The sequence below is a fragment of the Crocodylus siamensis genome, chromosome 3 (assembly GCF_052110815.1).
Source record: "Crocodylus siamensis isolate JL-2025a chromosome 3, ASM5211081v1, whole genome shotgun sequence".
NCBI lineage: Eukaryota > Metazoa > Chordata > Crocodylia > Crocodylidae > Crocodylus > Crocodylus siamensis.
Window position 1 is genome coordinate 129878152 of NC_143397.1, and position 21045 is coordinate 129899196.

At 40.8% G+C, this 21045-nt stretch overlaps 1 protein-coding gene across 1 annotated transcript in view; it reads right to left on the reverse strand.

The window, feature by feature from the left end:
• The window catches only part of LOC149868802 (uncharacterized), a 300950-nt gene that overhangs the window by 209166 nt on the left and 70739 nt on the right, over nucleotides 1–21045 (reverse strand). The window contains 2 exon segments of the mRNA XM_090037671.1: nucleotides 16605–16844; nucleotides 18937–19057. Coding sequence (XP_089893797.1) covers nucleotides 16605–16844; nucleotides 18937–19057 — 361 coding nt within the window.

Here is a 21045-nt window from a genome sequence, read left to right on the forward strand (position 1 = left end):
AAATAACCTCATTCAGTTTGAGGCTTTTTCATTCAGCTTGTTTTTAAGTTAGACTAGAGAAAAATCTGTTTTTCTTCTTCATTTTTGTTTGTTTTTTTCACCAAGAGTTGAACTGAAAAAAAAAGTGCACAAAAAGAGACAACTTTTCCAACATCTACCACTTGATTATTAAAGACTAAGCTGAGCTAGAATGAAAACACAAAATACAATAATGTTTGAAAATGGAAGAACCTTGTGAAATAGTGTATAATTGGGGGCTAATCTTTCCCCATGACAATAATCTCAATGAATAAATCCTGTTGACACTCACATGCAGGTAGAAAACCTTCCAAATAGTTTGATAGGCACTGCCTCCTATCTCATGAACAAAAGAAACACAAATTAAATTTCATCCACCTATTTAAAATGAACCTGAATAACACTACATAGTTGAAGATATGGCAATTATTGCCAGAATGAACTGGGGCCTTAACAGGCAGAGTTCAGACCGTCCCTATTTATTTACATCATTAGCTGCTGGAATAAAAAGGCTTAATCTTGGAAAATGTTTATGTAACTGGGAAGTATATGAAAGGGCAGAGGAGTAGAAATGGATTCAATAAATAGAAGTACAAATAAAAAGTCAAATTATTAAGTTGAACAAGAGTCCCATACATCATCAAGTCCTCTGGAATGCAGAAACCTAGGGCATTTATACACATACTTTTTGGTCCCATGACAAGCCAGAGATCCGCTGCTTCGGCGCAGACTCAATTAATCGAGTCTGCTCCGCATGCGAGCTGACGTGCACTGTGCTGCATCGTATGCAGTTGTATAAGTGGTGAAATGCACCTCAGTTCACAGAAAATGGCAGCAGTGCTCTTTTGAACTAAAGTACCTTCGATGTCTTTTCTTTCAAAAGTGTGCCATCTCCACTTTCTCAGCGCTGATAGGCATTTCGCCGCTTATACAACTGCAAACATTGCAGCGCCAGGTACTTTTCAAAGCACCCAGCACCAGGTGCTTGCATGTGTATAGGTTCTCCTAAAGATTGAAAAGGGCTGTAGAGAAATTCTTTGTGCTGTAGAGACAAACAGGCAGCAAGTGATAAGTAAAGACTGGAACACTAAGAAGATTAGGGGTATGTAATGATATGCTCACACTCATTTTCATCATTGGTATTTTTTATAAGATTTACACAACTTATTCAGGAAATCTTATAAAAAATATAATCTTATAAAAATGCTGAGATCTTGGACCATGGGAAAGCCTCACAGGAAGCAGGTTAGAGGTGTCTCTAAGTATGGACAGATGAAACTATTATAACTGTATAAAGATGGGGCTTACAGTGTGTCAGTCTATTTGTCATAACTGTTCTCTCTGTGGTCTTTATCCCTCTCTAAATGGAAGCTGAAACATGAATGTCTCACTCTTTTTTCACTTTGTGGCAAGTTATTGTGGTTTATCTTCCACACATTGCAGGATAGAGCAAATGGATAAAATGCTTACAGAAGATCAGATGATATGCATTCAATATAAACAGTAAATCCTCCCCATCTCCTTTTAATTCAGTATAATTATTTCATCTCTCCATACCTTAAGTGGCTGAAATTTTATTTTCCCTCCATTTGTTACTCTAACCTGATGTTACTACTTTATGCAGGTTTTTTCCCACCTCCTATGCTATGCAGAGCATTACTAAGGCAGCTGTTTGCAACATCCATAAGAAGCTAAAAACAGCCAAGGACTGGCAAGTGATAAGGGCCAATTGCCTGCAATCCCTTTTCTTTGCTAACCTGACAGCCTTTGCTTTGTGTTAGTATAACAATGTAGAGGACATCCAACATTAACCCCCTTGAGAGGTTCTCACAGTGACACTGTACCAGAACCCACAGAACCCACTAAGGTGAAAGGGCTCCAGTTCACCCACCCCATCCTCCAGCGCCAGCTGGGAAACCTCTAAAATGAGCTCCCTCTGCTCCCTTTCCCCACTCCCATTCTGGAAACAGTGGGGGGGGGGTCCTCTCCCCACGGACCCATTGGTGACCTTCTGTTTGGTCCAAGGGAATCACTGTACCTTAGCACACTTTCTGTCAATTGTTCTCAGTTAAAGCCGGGAGCTGCACTTTGGTCTGCACCCTAATTGAACATGTGTCCAGGTGGTTCCCTGTGTCTGGGAGTTCCCTGTGTCCCAGCTGCAGAGGTGAACCATGTGCTGCCATGGTGGTGGGACTTGTAGCCATGACAACACGTTGGGTGCTGCTGCAGCTAATTATTGATTGCTGATTATTGTCCCTACCAAGAAGTACTCCAGAAGGGCAGAAAATGAGTTTCCTAGATGTCAATGTCCTTTACATGAATACCACAATCTGCTTCTCTCACATCAGTAGATTAAGCATTGTTCACAAACCACTCAGAGCTAAGCAGTCTGACAGAGGTCTAGTTTATTCAGTATCTGAATCCTAACAGAGTAGTGTTGCATTACATGAGCCTCAGCATAATAGCTACACATTGAGGAGTGCACTCTCCTGAGATCAACCGGTCGAGAATCACTGTTCTACCACTTCTGGCTTTTCTTTCAGTGAGAACATCACTGTTTCTGGTGGCACGTTGGCTTGTGCAATTGTGTCCGACTTAAGATTGAGAAATAGCCTATTTCAGCACCTATACCCATGCCAGATGTCTGCCCCAATGTGTGCTAATTAGCACGTGTCAAAGCAGACTCGATTAATCAGCAGCAGCCCTGCAGTTGTAGACCTTCTGTTGAGAGATACCTTAAGCATCTCCTAGCAGTGGCCCCATGGTCTCAGAACCTGCCCCCCCCCCCAGCTCCATGCTCACAGAACACAGATATTAACTGAGTCTGCTCCAGTGCTCTATAATTACAGCATACAGGAGAAGGCATCTCACACATCTACCAGCACTTCTTAATCACAGACATGGCACCCACAATTGCAAGGCTAAATCTTCAGTGTTACTTCTCGCTAGTTTTCTTCACATTTCTGTAAAGCAACTTCACAATTAGCCTCCTGTACCCAAGTTACCTGCAAAGTATTCAGAATATTTGGAATCAGCTAATGGTAGAAATAAGTACCTTCTGACTGCCCTCCTTTTTTCTGGCACCCTTTGCTTATATATACAGGCAACCGTGTAGAACCTTCTCTAGGTGTATGCCACATTTTTAGAAAGCTCCCATTGTGCTGGCAGACAAGGTTCTTTAGGTGAATCCGCTATTTTTTATTAGACCAACTTAAATAGTTGGAAAACAATTCTTAAGCAAGTTTTCAGGTTCAAAAACCCTTTGTCAGGCTGAGGAAGTTTCAGCAGTTGGTGTGTGCTCTTCCTGGAAGGAATGACAAGTAAAGAAGCCAGAGGCCGGGCTGGTAATTGCTTTCCAACTATTTAAGTTGGTCTAATAAAAGATACCAGATTCACTCAAAAAACCTTGTCTGCCTATGTCCTTAGACCAACACAGCTACAATCTACACCCACTCTGCTGGGATTTTTAACTCTCATTTTTCCTTTCCAGGTATTTTCTTAGTTCATTGTACTCCTGGTATCATTTTTTCTTAAAAATTCACTCAGAACCACAGAGTCTGGCAGAGGTTTGTTTCACTCAGTATCTGAGCTGTAACCGATCAGCACTGCCTAACGTGAGCCCCTTGCACAATGGTTTCCAACTGGCTTACAACAAAGCTTTTAAAAGTTACAATCTCCCACAAAGCCAAATCGCTGTATCTAAATATTCCTGAAGTTTGACTTCTGTCTGCTAACTAAACCACGTGTTCATTTCTAAAGCATGCCAAAATGTGCTTGACGTCTGATCCCAGTATAGACTACTTAGATGTGATGCTGTGCATGTTAAGCTTTTACAGCGATCAGCTACATAGCTCCTACACGATGCGTGTGATTTAACATTCATATACTCTAATACACAGTTGAACTTCAGTTACAAAAATCAGTATACCAGATCTAATGACCATCCAGAAATCAACATCTGTCAGGGCCACAGTACGTAAGAGAAAAAGTCACAACTGTATTATGTTAGAAAATCCCATCTACGGGCAATCAAAAGCTTCTTTTATGTTTTTAGACTGATCTGAGAAATTTACAGCTGGAATAGATGACAGTGTTTATACCGATAAAGTTGTTCTTGACAGAGATTGGGCCAGACACAAACTGAATATTCTGTTGGGCCCACAGTGGGGTAAAATATTTATTCATGAGTATTCCTGGAGTGAAATCTACTCCTGTGCAGAGGACCAAATATATGACCACTTAGGTCTTCAAGATAGTACTTAACTATGACTGAAGGAGTGTACAAGTCTAATGACAGATCTCTGAACATAAATGAATCTCACCTCAAATGCTGGAGCAACACGGGGGCCCATCAGTGTTATACGGCAGAATGGGGCTGACTATTGTGGTCTTAGACTGTTAAGAAGCGTTTGACCATTTGATTTTGAATAAAGAGTACATTCATAAAAGTGTACATGGATATAAATATTTATTTCTGCTTTAAAAAAATCATAGTAAAAACGATTCTAAGCAATTGCAAATGTCTGTCTGAGCTCAGGACTTTCATTCAGTAAAAAAATGCATGTAGCAGCTTATCACCCCCACCACAAATGATTTTATCCAGGGAAAATTTAAGTGGCTCTCATTTTTAAAGTCCTCTGGCACTGTAGGATATTATTACCTCCTATCTTTTTATATAGTGTGTTAAGCTCTCATGTTATATCCTATAAAGCATCCTACAGCTAAATGCTATAAGCCATGCCAGGGTTTAGCTCATGAACAACAATAATAAAAAAAAGTTTGTTATCTAGTTTTCCTAATGATTCCTTGTTTTGTCATTATTAAATGCACTGCGATTCTTAAACAGATGCTGACATATGGAAAACAGGGTCTTTGAAGAAGTTGGTTTCATCATGTTTGAGGAATAAATACCTTAGGTCATGTTAATCAGTTTCTGCTATAAGAAGTTTTCAAAATATGCTGCAGGAGAGAAAATGGAGGACATGACTAATAATGACAGAGATATGAACTTTAGTCTTCACATGTATCTAATAATCTGAAGCTGAACATTTAAAAGGTTCTTTACCATCTTAAGTATTTAGGAAGCCTTAAATAAAAAATAAATTTGCCTCTTGCAGTGAAATCAAGCATCCTTTTTTCCCAAGCAAAAGACTTACAACTTATTAATTTTGTAGCTATATTTTAAAATGAGTGCCAGCCCCAGCTAGATGACTGCATGATAAGTGTCCTGAAACTTCAGGAAAAGGCACTAAATTTTTCACAGCATTTGTGTTTCATTTTCAGTGTAATAAAAATATGGTGCCCTTTTAATAATGAATAATAGATCTCCCAGTTTGATTTACATGCATGGATTAAATGTCATGTTTGAAAAGTTGCTGTTTTATTCATATTGGATTTCCCTCAAGTAAAACAAAATGGTACCCAGCTACTGTTATAATATTGCTAGTACCTTGCCACATTGATACATAAATATTAACTGGTTGATATACTCTTTAAAATCTACAGATCTGTGAATTGTTCTGTCAGCAACTGCAAGCTTTATATGCATATGAATTGATTTAGTACTAGCTAATGTTCGAGGTACATAGAAAAAAGTACACTTCAGTGCTGACTTGTAGAGCTAATACATCTTCACTGAAATACCACCCCTGGAACGTTGGCACTTGAAAGAACACATCACAGTCTTGAAATGAGTAGACACAGAAGTAAATGTCAGAATCAAAGGAGTTAAAAGAATAACTTCAGAGGGTGAAATACCAATGCAATGGTTTTCCTTTTTACCATATGTGAAACCAGTTCTTATGAAAGCTGTTGGACTTGGAAACTAGTTACTGAAGTAATTAACCTTGTAAAGGGGTTGCCTGAGAGTAGACTTACACATTATTATTATTATTATTGTTATTATTATTATGAAGCCACCCACCTTTTGCAATAACTGTTTTTGAAAGATTTGAACAAGGTAGAATAACATCACACTTAGGTGCCTAAATCCACTTACACATAATGGGCATTTATACATATGCTTCAAGAGGCAGCGGGTAGGGGGCTTTAATTAGAGTAATTACCATGCTCCAGCAGACTCGATTAATCGAGTAATTACAGTGAGTCAGAGCAGCCCCAATGTACATGCATAGGCACCCAGTAAGCGAAACAGAACCTTGCCCGTAGTCTTCCAAAGAGATTGGCCATTTTTTTATTATGCAAAAATCAGTGAGAATCATGCAGCTTTCATGTAACAAGAATAAGAACAACAACAATAATAACAATAATGTTTGAAATACTCCCACCTAAATACTTTTTCCTTTGATAAATGTGTTTTTAATAGAAAATGTGTCTTCATGAAAAAAATACCTAAATTCCCCAGAAAATTCTAAGATTTCATTTAAAATTCAGACATGTTGGAAATAAGAGTTTTGTTGAAAGAGACTTTGATTAAGAAATCCTGTCATGGTGCTTCACTGGAATTATCATTCAGGTATCTTACGCTCCCGTCTTCTCTGTGGGCTAAGTTTCCCAGCCAAATGGCATCTCCCTTGATGCATTGTTTCAGCTTAGTACAAGGGAAAGCCACAACACATCAGAAAATATGAAGTCTAGCCAGGAAGTCCTTCCCACCAGCACTCTTGCAATAGGATCCCAAACTATAACTCCCATGAGACACCTGGGTGGCATTTCTTTTTTAAATTAGTTTTTCTGAAAATATTCTGCAGGAGAAAACATATTTCATCAACTCTAATTCATAGACTTCATAGATTTCTAGAGTTGGAAGGGACCTGGTAGATCATCAGGTCCAATCCCCTGCTCCATGCTGGAAAGCACTGGGGTTAAGTAACCCCAGCCAGATGCCTGTTTAATCTCTTCTTGAACACCTCCAAGGTAGAGGAAAGCACCACCTCCCTTGGAAGCCCATTTCATATTTTGGCAACCCTTACCATAAAGAATTTCTTCCTTATGTCCAAGCTAAATCTATTCTTCTTCAGTTTGTGGCCATTATTTCTGGTAACCCAGAGGGGTGCCCTGGTAAACAGAGTGTCCCCTATTCCCTGCTGACCCCCCTGATGAGTTTGTAGGCAGCCACAAGATCACCTCTCAGCCTTCTCTTGTAGAGGCTGAAGAGATTCAGGTCCCTCAGTCTGTCTTCATAGGGTCTTACCTGCAGGCCCTCAACCATACAAGTAGCCCTCCTCTGAACCCTCTCAAGGTTATCCACATCCCTCTTGAAGTGCAGTGCCCAAAACTGGATGCAGTACTCCATCTGAGGCCTCACCAATGCTGCATAGAGAGGAATTATCACTTCCCTAGACCTGCTCGTGAGGCACCTGCTGATGCAAGAAAGAGTGCGGTTAGCCTTGCTTACTACCTTGTCACACTGGCGGCTCACATTCATTTTTGCGTCAACCAGGACTCCGAGATCTCTTTCCACTGTTGTGGTATTCAGAATGGTACCCCCCAGTCTCTAGGTGTGTTGGAGATTCTTCCTCCCCAGGTGCAGCACCTTGCATTTATCCTTGTTAAATTGCACCCTATTCTGATCTGCCCACTTACCCAGTCTGTCCAAATCTGCCTGAATTCACTCCCTGCTCTCCAGTGTGTTTACTCTACCCCATAGTTGAGTGTCATCTGTGAATTTGGACAAGGTGCTTTCAACACCTGCATCCAAATTGCTGACGAAGATATTAAACAGTACTGGTCCAAGGACAGAGCCTTGGGGGACACCATTGCCCACATCCCTCCAGGGGGAAACTGACCCATCCACCACCACTCTTTGGGTGCATCCTATAAGCCTATAATAATAAGCACGATATCTGCAAGTCTACACATCCTGGCCCTACGTCTTGTAGTTAACTGTAGGGAATTGTAGTTAGGTGCTACTGTTGTGACACACCTAAGTGAAGATTGTTCCAAGTGCCCCTTGAGCACAAATCTTTCCTTGTCTACACAAGAATTTCAATCACGAAGCTAGCTATCTTAAGGAAGCTACATAAGTGAAATTTACAATATAACCATTGGTACGTTACAACAGGGATCTGACCTGGAGGCGAAACAAGCATTTCAGCAAATGGGGCAGGGGTGGGGGGAGGTAATGCTGACTATTGGAGAGGGAGGGGAGGAGTGGATTCTTACCGGCCAGGACTCTCCACTGTCTTCATTTGAACAGTGCTGCTGGCATAACAGTAAGAGCTTGTGCTGCTGTAGAAGCAGAAGCAGAGACAGAGGATCTCCAAGAGCTGCTCCTGGTACTCTTTTCTCCCCTCCACACCTGGGGACAGGATTGTGCATCCTATGGCAAAGCCTCCTAGTTGGGACACTGTTGTTACCCAGATATAATACAGAGCATGGGGCCACACAGGGCTTCTAGGGACAGGAAGGAGCTGCACAGGGTTACCCCTCCTGTGGCAAAGACTGCTTGTGCAAAGGGGCCATAATGGAGCCCCCTCATGGGTAGCATCCAAGGCTGGTACCCCAATCACCCCACACTAGTTAGGCTACTGGTCTTATCTCCCAATGTAGGCAAGAGTAAGAATAATCTGAAAAGCTTTGTGTGTACACATATCTCCAGGAAATTACTTCCCTATGAAGTATGCAATAAGCATTTTTCAAGGATTTTTCTGTACTTCAGGCATAGGTCTGGCAGAATCCAGGAAGTTTAGAGGCAGGACAACATTTAAAAACAAAACCAAAAAAAAATTGCTAACTGATTTTTTTCCTTTCTTCCTTCCTTTCCTTCTTTCTAACCAATTAAGTTCAGGTTAGTATAGGTAAAGCTACAGATCAGTCCTTATTTCCTCCAAACCAAATTGCTTAACCCCTATACTAACCGTTAAAAGGATCAAATCATCTCTGCATGAATGAAACATTTGCAAATTTCCTAAGAACTTAGGGCCTACAAACAAGCTACTGCATGACAAGACCTAAATAAGGACTATAAAAGAGCCTTAGGATTCATAAGGCACATCTTATCTGTGTCTGATACATACATACATACATAGTTATCTAACATCTGACTTTAAAAAAAATCAGCATCCTGCAATGTCTTGATGTTGCTGAAAACAGCATTCAACATGAGTTATTAGAAACCATTGTCTAACACTTAGTCAGGGGTTACTGGGGGAGGTGGGTTGACAAACTAAAAAGGAGGACAGTGAAGGAGGGAAAGAAGTGAAACTGGCAAGCTTGAACACAGAACATTGATTAATGAACAAAAAACATTTTTGAAAGGTCGGGTGCACAAGTCAGACTAGCCCTGAGGCAGATCTAACTTACATGACCAGCACTTTCTGTACGCAGCAGGTAACCCATGCTGACACCAACTTTGCCGACATTACAGGGTTATTATTTTTGGAAGGATGTAGTGTTCTGGAACAATTTCTCTAATATATTAGTTAAAACCAAGCTTTCCCTCAACATCAAGCATGCACGTCTTAGTTTTCACCTTGTTTACATTGTGCTCCGAACATTATTATACCCAATGAAAACACAAAACCTTATTCTTCATGTGTAAGTTCTTATTCCCTTCCATAATACATCCCAGAACAGCAGCCTTGTACATCACTTCATTCTAAACCTGTCTCAATGTCCTGGGTTCTCCTAGTAAGATCTGAATATTTCTTGTGATTTTTTTTTTTTTTAGTAGGAATCTATTGTCTGGAGACTGGACTTGGTTTTCCTCTTGTAGACTACTAATTGTTTGGAAATGCAGAGACACCAACGAAAAAGAATGCTAATACAGTAGATTAAAGACAGTATCATCCAAACCTTTTGAATAGAGAACAAAGACAGATCTCTTAGATTATGAAACTAAATTTTCCTTGTCTGCTACGTAGTGATGAGGGATACTTTATCAGGTAATAATTAAACCAACCCCCAACTCTAATGTGATTTCAATGAGATTTTTACCTCTGTAAATTAGTGCAGAATTGAGCTAAGAACTATGAAGATAGCAGTGAAATGCATTCTATAAACTATTGATGGGAACCTGATAATCAAACTCTTTTTAGAAAGAGTAAGTTTGTTGCTCAAAGCACCCTTAAGAAAAAAGTAACAACCTCACACAACTCTTGAAGTAATGGAGTAAGTTAGGTATTCTCTTTTGCCTGAATAGAGACTGGCAAAGAAACCAGGTCTAGCAGACTCTGTTTATAACTGAATCATTCTGGGTGAGAATAAGCATTCATGAAACCTGACTTAGATTTCATCAGCTTCATTTAAGGTGCTGAAACCTAAACCAGGAGTGGCATGTGAAGGCATTCTCCACTGCCAGGAGTAACATGGGTAGTCTGAGCTAAGTAACTTGAGGCCAGTAGGGGAGGTAGAAGCTGGAGGGTTTGCAGTGGTGTTTGGTAGATCCACAGGGAGGGGTTGCCAGGTATGGGAAGAGAAGTCAGGAGGCTAGTAGCCTGGTTAGGGTCGGGGAGGTAGGAAGAGCACAACCTTAGGGCTGTGCTGTGAATGCATGCAGACATTCACTGGACTGGGTTAACCTATTTTCGATTGGGTTAACCCAAATGGATTTAAAGTTAGTTCCCTTCTTGAAATTAACTATCTTAGACTGGGCATGCCATTTTGGAGGGCAATTTAAGCCCTTTGAATGCGTACATGCCAGGGCATTTAGACTGACATCACACCTTGGTTAGATCAATCTAAAGGTAATGCTTATACATACCCTCTGAGGAGTTCCTTTTGTTATAAAGCACCTGCATAAAACAATGGTCCTTATCTGAAATAGCTTCAGCTTTGTATTAAAAATCAGGGATTGGTAATTTTTAACTGAGAGGTTTCATAGTTTGGATTGCAATAGGTAGAGGAGGAGACACTATTCTAAAACCAGAAACAGGGATACCTACTGTGATTTAAGTACAGAATCGCAAAAGTTTTTAAAATGCTTAAATCCCATTGAAGGACCAAAGGGAGGTAGGCATCTAAAAACCATTGTGGATCTAAGCCTTACTCATATCAGCAGACATTTCTCTGGTGGGCAAAGTCAGAAAGATGTTTTCCCACTACAAGGCTAGACAAAAATCAGATGCATATCTGATGCAACTAAATTAGCTGGTGAAATATCCTGAGCCCCTGTATAACTAACGTATCTTCCAGTGAGAAAGGAGAGATTGTTAGCTGTGTTAATATGAAGTTAGGTAAAAGGTAGGGGAAGGTGGCACCTTAGGCATCCAAATCTGCAAGCATGTGCAGTTTGTAGTGCCACAAACAGCACACGTTGCACATTAAACTGTGTGCCATGCTGCTAATTTGAAGCACTGGTACAAAATCTGCTACTGGGATTCTCTGGTAGCAAAAATAAACCCTGAGAAAAAAAGAGTGGTATAAAGAATGCCACAATACCATGTGCCAAAACAAATGGAGATGGAGAAACTGGCAGTCCAGGGCTACCAGCTCCCCCACCTCTGTGCATTTCAGAGCCGCTGTGCTGAGGCACCTTGTGCCCCAGTCAGTTGTGGGTGGCTGCCTGGGGCCCAGTGTGCCTTGTGACAGGGGCTCCACATGCCTCATCACAGAGACAGGGGACCAGCCAACTCAGAGCTGCCTGCTCCTCCATCTCAAAGCATACTGTTCCCCAGGCAGGTGGGGAGCAGCCAGCTGGTGCGCAGGATGCCTCGGCGCAGGGGGTCTACAACGTATGGAGACAGAGGAGCAGGCAGTCCTGGGCTGCCTGCTCCCCCATCTCAACTTGCTGCTCACCAGCTGGCTGGGGCACAGGGTACCTCAACATGGGGGCTGTCTGCCAGTTAGCCCCTAGCTGAGGCACCCTGTGCCCCAGCCAGCCCCACCCCCACCCCTGCAGTGCATGCAGCATTAGGACACTGTTTCCCACTGCAAACCACTCAAGCAGGACTGTACACTGCAGCACAAAATAATGGCACAAATTTTTTCTGTTACTATATGTGCGGCTGCAAATGCATTCCCCTGCTCATGTGGATGCAGCCTTAGGGCTCCTATACACATGCAGAGAGGCTGATCCAATGCACTGTAATTTCAGCACATCAGAGCAGACTTGATTAATTGAATTACAATGTAATTACATCATAGCAGGGTAATTACCACACTCCAGCATCATGTGTATCAGTGTTCCTGCACTGAAAAATGGCAGCAGGGCACTTTGAACTAAAGCTTATTGAATGAGCTTCAGTATAATGTGCTCCGCTGCCATTTTTCAGCACGGGGACACTGATACACATGATGCTCCAGGTGCTTTTATTTAGTGTGGTTCTCGGAGCCCTTAGAGCTCTTGGAGCCTATAAATGCCCTTAGAAACTAACTGGTTCACAACGGCATATGTTTTCATAAACACCACCCTACTTTATCAGATATTATGATTGGACTCACAAAAAACAGGAGTTCTAAATAGAAGGGAATATAAATACATAAGGATAGTGAGAGGGAGCACTGCTGAGATCAGTGAAGATGGGTTGAATACATCAGTAGGGATAAACAAGGCAATTAACCCACTGAGGAACACGTAAGTTATAAAAGCTAGTTCAGATAATGGGAAAAGAATCCAGAATTTCTACTGAAACCATGCTTGCCACAATCCAGTTTGTGGAAGACTTCTTTTCCCACAGTTTCTCATTTAAATTGTTTTTTAAAGTTTTGTTGTTTAAGAACACTAACTCCAACGTCAGTGACAGAACGTCCAGGGAAGTTAATGTGAACTGACACATGCTTTGGTGTCTTTTTGGAATTGATGTCAGATGGATGTCCATTCATTCTTTAAAACAGGGATTGCCCCATCTGTCCAAAATGGACAGCAGAGGTGCACCATAAGCAAGTGATGGAATACATGATGTTATTAGAGGAGCAGGTGAATGAACCCTGGATGTTATGATCTGCATTGTTTGATGAGGTGGGGGGGAGAGACAAACTTGCCCCGCAAGGCTGCCTTGAGATGGTCATCATTTTCCCAGAGGGGCTGGAAGTCATTAATGTCCAAAGGGTTGAGGGTAATCATTAGTATCCAAGGTATTCAAGCACAGGGCTATGGGTAATAGCCAGAGGGATTCTGCTGTCCTTAAACTGCTTATCATAGCAGTTTAGAACAAGTTCTGATTCTGGCTCTGTTGATTTGATTAGCTACAGTTTTGAGATTGTACTTTAGGTGTAGGAAGATATGCTCCAAGTCCCTAAGGTTTATATCCCAGTCAGCGGGACCACAGCAGATACAGCTGTAACAAAGAGCCTGGTTTTAGATGATGGATCTAGCGGTGTAGAGATGAAAGCTGGTGGCAGGGAGGTAGCTACAGCGCTCAATTAACTTCTGATACAATATGGTGGTGATGTGGACATTGAAAAAATTACCCACTTTCCAGTAACTTTCCAACAAGAAAGTCTGCTTTCTAATCTGCACTATGGTAATATACAATTTGATTAATTTAATGGTTCCTTTGCCTTCTTTGCATTGGACGAGCCACCTACTTCAATGTAATCAATGTTACTATGGCTTGATTCTAGCCTCACTGCCTGTTTTAGGATTATGTAGAGAAATACAAAAGAATAATAATGGTTAAATTGACTGAGATGCTCATTCCAGGGAGGACTATTTGGACTCAAATTCCAGAATTAACGAAGAATTGCTATGGAAATGTTGACTTCAACTCATTTTAACAGACTTGAAATGAAAAATTTTATTTTTCCATTTTACTATGATCCTCCATTTCAAAAGTTAGTTACTACATACTAGAAAATGTCTGTATGTAAGTAAAAAAATGAAAATGGATAAATGGTTGGCAAAAACTGCTGAATGGGAATTTTTTTCAAATTTCAAGATGGGAAAATTGTTTACCACTCAGCTCTAATAAACATCAACTGACCTGAATACAAGCTGCTTATCTCTAGGTTACCTGTCGGCTACCTGCTGCGTCTAACAGACAGTGTGTTCTCTCCAGAAATTTTCTTTTCTCAAACTAGTATCATCTCCATGCTTTTAGGAGCATTCTCTTCCCTAGTTGCCCACTGATATGAAAAAACTAGTGAAAAAGAGATGATCTTCCCTTCCCCTTATCTATTTGGGGATCAGCTGTTTTATACAGGCAGAATTCACTAGCAAAGGAGGGATGAATACACCAGACAAACACTCTCCAGAAAGAAACTGTTCAGTCACTGGAAAAAATGCATACTCTTCTAGACATATTAACAAGCTAGGAAGAGTTTGGCTTTCTTCTCTCTCCTGTGACTTTGTGAGGAAAGACACTGAGGCTGTATAATGCACACACCATTAGGTTTTGCAGCCAGGCAAAGGAAGGAACTCACCAGTCCTCATAAAGTTTTACAGAAGATTCAGAAGGAATAACCTCTCTGACCTCAACAGTGATAGCATTAGTGTGACTAGCCTGTGCTATGGTAATCTACAAGATGATTAAATTAATGATTCCTTTGCCCTCTTTGCCTTGGCAGAGTTTGCCTCTTTAAAACACTGCATTACTCAAGTTGGACAGTTCATTTCACAGTAAAAAAGAGGTGTCTCTACATTTATACTTGTAATTCATATCTGACATCCCACTGACTAAAATCAACTGGGTTATGTACTGCAGAAGTAGTATTCATGAATATTTGTTCAGATTCAGGATGCCTATTCTATTGGACCATGACTGCACAATATGGCAGGAAATTCACATGAGTAGGGCATTTCTTCATATGCATGTTTTTTCTTCTTCCCTACATGCAGAAGGTAGGTACTCACTGGGCAGATCTACACACGTTCCCGACTGCACAGTTGTTACTGTACAGCTTTTGCAAGAACTAAATGACTGTGCAGTAATTGCCATTACTGTGCAGTCTCATTGTCACGTGACTTGTTTCCAACCCTACTGTGCAATAACAACAAGCTACTGCGCAGTACACTGGCATCACAACTCCTGCCAACACTACATCACTTCAGCTTTTTGTGTAGATGCACCCACTGTTCATTATTTTCTATTTAATATATACTATTTCCAATCAGGGAGAAAAAAATTGATTTCAGACTTGTCTATACCACCTCCATACTGTCCACTACCTTCTATTGCAGCATGTAACATATACCTGAAAAGAGCAGTAAAGTCATGTTAGAGCAGCCCTAAGCACAGATCCAAGCGCTTCCCTCAGGTTCTCTAATCCAGATGCGCTTTTTGGTGCATACATAGGGCCTGCCATAAGGTGATGACTTCAGGGCTGTGCGAAGCTTCAGTACCTGATTCAATTCAGCAGAGATTCAGCCCGATTTGGTGGCCAAATCTCTGAACCTGAATTGAATCAGAGGACCCTTTAATCTCTCCAAATTGATTCAGAACCCTCCGAATCAATTTGAAGCGATTCAGACAGATTCTGGTCCACTTCCTGGTCCATTGGGGAGTGCGCAGGGGGACCCCCCACCCCCTCTGGCTCAGTGACTGGTGCCTTCTAGGTCAGCGAGGGCACCTGGGGTGCCCCTGTCGCTGATAGCCAAGCCAGGGGGCATGGTGGGTTCGCTGCTGAGCACTCTGGAGAGCCCCCTGTGCCCCTGTGGGACACTCCATATGCCCCAGTACTGCAGAAATCACGAGCCACGCCTGCTACCTCAAGGTATAAAGAAAAAACTTTTAAAGCTTTGTTTGTGTTCAAATCACTGATTCACCAAATCAGCATAAAATCTTAAGATTCGGATTCAGCCAAATCGAATCAGGGATAGTGATCCAAATGAACAGATCGAATCATTGTCCTCGATTTGGGTCGAATCTGAATCCAGATCGAATAGGACCCATTTCACACAGCCCTAGATACCACTGCTTCACTTCTGGGATTTGATGGGCACTGGGCATGAGTGAGGAGTAGAGGGGGAAATGGAGGAAGGGAAGAGAAGTGGGTGGTGGATGGTTCTCAGTTTGTACAACACCTAGCACAATGAAGTCCTAGTCCATAACTAGAGCTGTAATATAGATTACAATAAGAGTTTCTGTTCAGAAAGAGCGTTAGAACAATGAGCACATTCACAAAAATCAGGATAAGTTCACAAACAGTAAAAGAAGTTTACATGTGTTAGAAAATGTATTTGTAAACAACAACTCAACCATCTTTAGATATTAGATACAACGTTGAGCAACTGACACACAACAATCCTGCCATGCACAGCATGCTTAGGCAAGAAAATATGTGTGCCTTAGTCACAAAAGACAGAATAGAGCCTCAAGTGCTTGGGTTTATTCCAAAATAATCCAAATGCTGCTTTTTTTGGCAAATGGGGGTCAGTGAAGCTAAAAACTCACAGAAGGTTTTGGGCATTCATGTGTTTATATACACCCACTCTGTCATTTATTATTCTAAAGCTACTTTACCCAAATCAAATTACATAGCTGACAAGCTGCATAGATAAGAAAGAATAAAAGTTAAATTTAAAATTAGCTGACAACACTACATGATAAAGTATCTATTTGGCACTTTTAGAGTGAGTGATGAGAGTTACCTAGGGAAAAAAATTGCACCTTCTTAAATTGCACCTTAAATTATTAAATAAATTATGAAGATGATGGAACATATTAAATATATAAGCCTGAAGGAGAAAGAGCGTATGTGTTTTAACTACCAAAGCAAAGACAGCATATTTAAGAAGTGTTGCTTACTGTATGGATGCTGTGATTGAAACAGATCTCTATATCATAGAAGTTTCCATCGTGGCTTACTGGTAACGTTGTCCCGGCCCATTGTTGTTCCTTCATTTTGGACAAATGAAACACATTACCCCCTAAATGACTGAGCAAAGAAACCTTGAGGACGTAGCGACCTTTGGGTACTTTGTCTCTGACACCTCGTAGGCATTTTAATTGGATTTCAATGGGCTGAGGTGCTTTGGACCAGTCAACCTAAGGAGAAGGCTCTAGGTTACTGAATGAGGAAGGAAGCAAGAGTTTAACTATACAATTAGCAAGAACAAATTCCTCAAAAAGCCACCATCAAAAAGAAGACAATTATTTTTGTTGAACTTGCAATTATCCATCATTAAGCAATGATAATAGAGGAAGACACAGGATTTGTAATTAGAGAGGTCAAAAGGCAAACATGTAGATTGCAGTGAAAATAGAAAAAATAAGCATTTTTTAAAAGCATGCTGTGCTAATGGAGTGTGACACCAGAAACCATCAGTCTGCAATAATAAGGCAGAGTTTGCAGGAAATTGACACCTATGAAAAATATAGTGTGCCTTTTAAGACATCTATGATAGGTGTACACGATGATCAAGGCTAGAGGTACACAGTAAGAAACATGGCAGTCAATGTTTTTATATTAATTATTAGCCTTGCTAAGGCTATTAGTGCTGTACAATGTTATACACCTTCTTATCATAAAAACAGAAACTCTTAAAAATAGTAATCAAAGTAGAAGACAAGTAGAGTTAATAACAACTCCCCACAGGGACCTTTCTTCCAGGTCCAGACAAAAGGAAACAGGTACTACTTGTTCTTGACAAGATGTTCTTTGAGTTACAGAATGCTGAGCAAGAGGGATATTTTTTCACTCTGTATTTGAAATGCCCTTCCAATAATTATTGTAGAATTTCAGTTTATAGCATAGATACTGGCAGAATGAAATAGACATAGGGTCCTAAGAATCACACAATCCTTAAAAGTCTCACCTGAATAAAGATGCAAAATCAGAACCAGGGTGGTGTATTCATTCTACCACCTCAGTAAATATTTGAGTTTTGCCTCAGTAAAACTAGCAGAATTAGGCCTATAATTGGTGTCTCAGTTTGGCCTTTGTATGTTAAGGCAATAAAAGCATTTCTAGTATAATTAAAAATGTATAACTATAAATCAGCTATGTTGGGGTTTTCTGTTAATTCAGTATGATGGCATATTTTCAATAAAGTGGCTACCTTGACTACTAGATTTAGTAGTCTCTGAATATAAGCCTACAGTTGCTAATAATCTCTTCTTTAATCCTGCCTTGGATTTATTTTGGAAGAGATAGCATATTTCCATATAGATAGAAAGCTTCTGGAATTAAATTAGCAGTTAAATAAACAGTTGAAGTTGTTAAACTTCTTTTGTTTTCCAATACAAACCATACTTAACAACTAATCTGAATGACAATTATTTTCAGTTTAATTAGAAAATCTTAATTAACAATGAAGATTTAACCTTAATATTTTTTGGTTTCTGAATCATATATAAAAAAAATTAACATCATGTGAATAAATAAGACAATCTTTTTAAACCTCAAGGCAGGATTACTGATGCAGGCAGACTTAGTTATTAAACACATTCTAAATTAAACGCCTCTCTGAATTTTATACTGAAATATATTTTGATAGTTTTGCATGCCAAATGTGACATTTTGTATTTTAGATTCATCTTCTGTAGTAATTTTGGAAATGTCATACAAACAAAGATTTTGTCATTTACCAATGGAATTACTATGCATGGCCGGTTAGCCATCTCTTTTCTGGCTCTTCTGGTTGTTTCAAGTCAGCAAGCCATAAAAAATCTTTATCTCTCTGAAACACAGCAATTTGGAAGATAATCGAATAGTGACTGGGGGGCAGAAACGCCAGTCTGAGGAATTATACCACAATCTCTCTTGCATTTACAACCTTCCTCAAAGCGAGCGTCAGTGGAGTAGGAAAAGGAGATAGAAGATTCATCATATCTCAAGCCCGTCTCATTTGCATGGTGGTATAGCTGCCTCATCTCCTACTGAAATACTTTACTTGGCCAGTGTTGACAAACTGTTTTGAAGAAGTCTGCCCATGCCCAAATGATTCACAGTTAGTAGTTTAGACATTCTATTCATGCTTTCCAGCAGAAGTAACTGTATACTTGATTTTAAACCTGCTAAATCCTGCCTTCTAAAATTATGAAAAGGGAAAAAAAACTCATGCAAGAGAGTCAATACAACTGATCTAGTCATTTAGCAATTTACATCAGGAGAAAGAGCACTCATGGAGAGACACACCTCCCAGCTAAATCCTGCTGTTCCATTTGATTCATTATTCACTTCTGCGAGGTTACCAAACTTGGCTACAATTTCCTCTTTGCAAGCACTCAGTGCTGTTTTCAATGGCTGACTTTCCACTCTGCATCAGATACAAGGGAGGGGAAAAAATAAAAAGAAACTGATTGTAACACATAAGTGAAAAGTGTTTGCCTTTGGAACTACATCACAATTTGATGTTTTCCTTAAATATATTATAAGCCTTGCAGGGACCAAAGGAGAATAAGCATATTCAATGCAAAGGAATGCCTTGCTTAGGCATAAGAAAGATGCAGTTCCATTTTAATGGCACAACTAAGATTTGTCAGTCTGTATCATGGGCTGACATCAAAGAATGTAGAGTTTCCTTCCTAAAATATGAACATAAATAATTTACTCTCATTGTATGGAAACTTGTGCTAAGACTGAAGTTATATATTACCAATAATAAAATAAAATTTTACACTACTAATACTTCGAGAGCCAAATCCTCAACTAAAATAAATTGGAAAATCTTAAGGCTGTAGTCCTTTTTGTTTGCAGTATACATTGTACACACACATGAATGAACATGTGTATGTACCCAGACAATAATCCTTGGGGATTATCATTTCTTCTCTACCATCTTTTGCATTATTAAAAGAACATTTAAAAGGAATGGGGTTCTACTTCTGGGGTCAAATGAGCAGCCAGCAGGAGTTCCAGTGCACTGTCTAAGAACAGATTGGCACTGGCAGAAATGATCCACTCCAGAGAAGCACTGAGAGACTTTCTACTTTGTGAAGAGAATAGGCCATTCTAGTGTATAGGGGGAGTGGACATGCAGGCTGGCTGTTTCATATGATACTATATATTTCTCCTTCTTGTGCAGAGCAGAAGCTCTGGAGGTGAAGCTAGAATTACATTCACCTTTTTTGCACTACCAGGAAGTAGTAAGGAAGGGGCTCCTGCATTTCTATAACTGCAATTCCGTCAGGCTCCTATGAAGGCTGGGAGAGTCCTTCCTGTGCACCTACATAAAAGCATTATATTAAAGGATCGCCTTGAAGCAACAAAACTTGCCTAGGCTGTTCCCCTCAATAATCCTCTTTTCTAATCATAAATGTAACTAGGCAGTTTTGTGCACAGGGCAGAAGCACTGCACAGAGCAGTGGAAGTGGCGGGACCAGCAGTAGTGTCTGCTACCTTTTTTTTTTGCTTTCCCCTGCCCCCCCAAAGTAGGCACCTGGGGCTGATGCCTCTGCTGCCCTTAGTTATGTTACTGCTTCTAATTTACTCTGACAGATCTCTCAGTATAGACATGATTCAACTTTCTCACTCATGGGCAACTGGTGCCTCCCGAGTTGGCGGGACACCAGTGGGGCACAACCAGGGGAGATCCACCTGTGGCCAGCCGGCAATGGGAGGGTTGGGGGGAAAATCCCTCAGCAGCCACTGCCAGCACTTCTGCTGCTGGCAGAGCCAATCTTGGGGGGGGAGGGAGGGGGACACTAGTGCTTTGTGCCCCCCCCCCACCAGCCGAAGCACTCACTGTCAGGGGAGGCACCAGTGCTCTCAGGGGGAGCACGTGCCCCCGCCCCCATTGTCCCTCCTACGTATTGCCTATGTTCTCACTCATGTTTCATGTACTGCATGGTGGGTATTAACATGACCCTGTGCTTGTAAAACTAAACTGACTCTGTTAAGAGAACTCTTAATAGAGAGGCTGCCACTACAGTTGCTATTGTAGAGGAGCTGCCACTACAGTTGCTACTATAACTATGTACAGTACCAAGTACATAGTTACAATAGCAACTGTAGTGGCAGCCCCTCTACTAGTAAACTAAGGCCTCCTCCAAAGTCTTTCTTGCCGTATCCTGCATTGCTCCTTCCAAGTTCCAATCAAACTGGTAGAACTCAGTGGGTGTGTCTACACGTGCATATTAATGCAATACAATAAACTTGGGTGCAGTTTGCACCCGAGTTTATTGCTCCAAGGCACCACATTTACATGCGTGCCTAGGACCAGCACGTTGAACTGGGTCAGTGCAGCCCTGGCTGGCAAAGGGCCCAGGGGGTCAGCAAGCAGGCAGCCCCCGAATTGAAGTACCC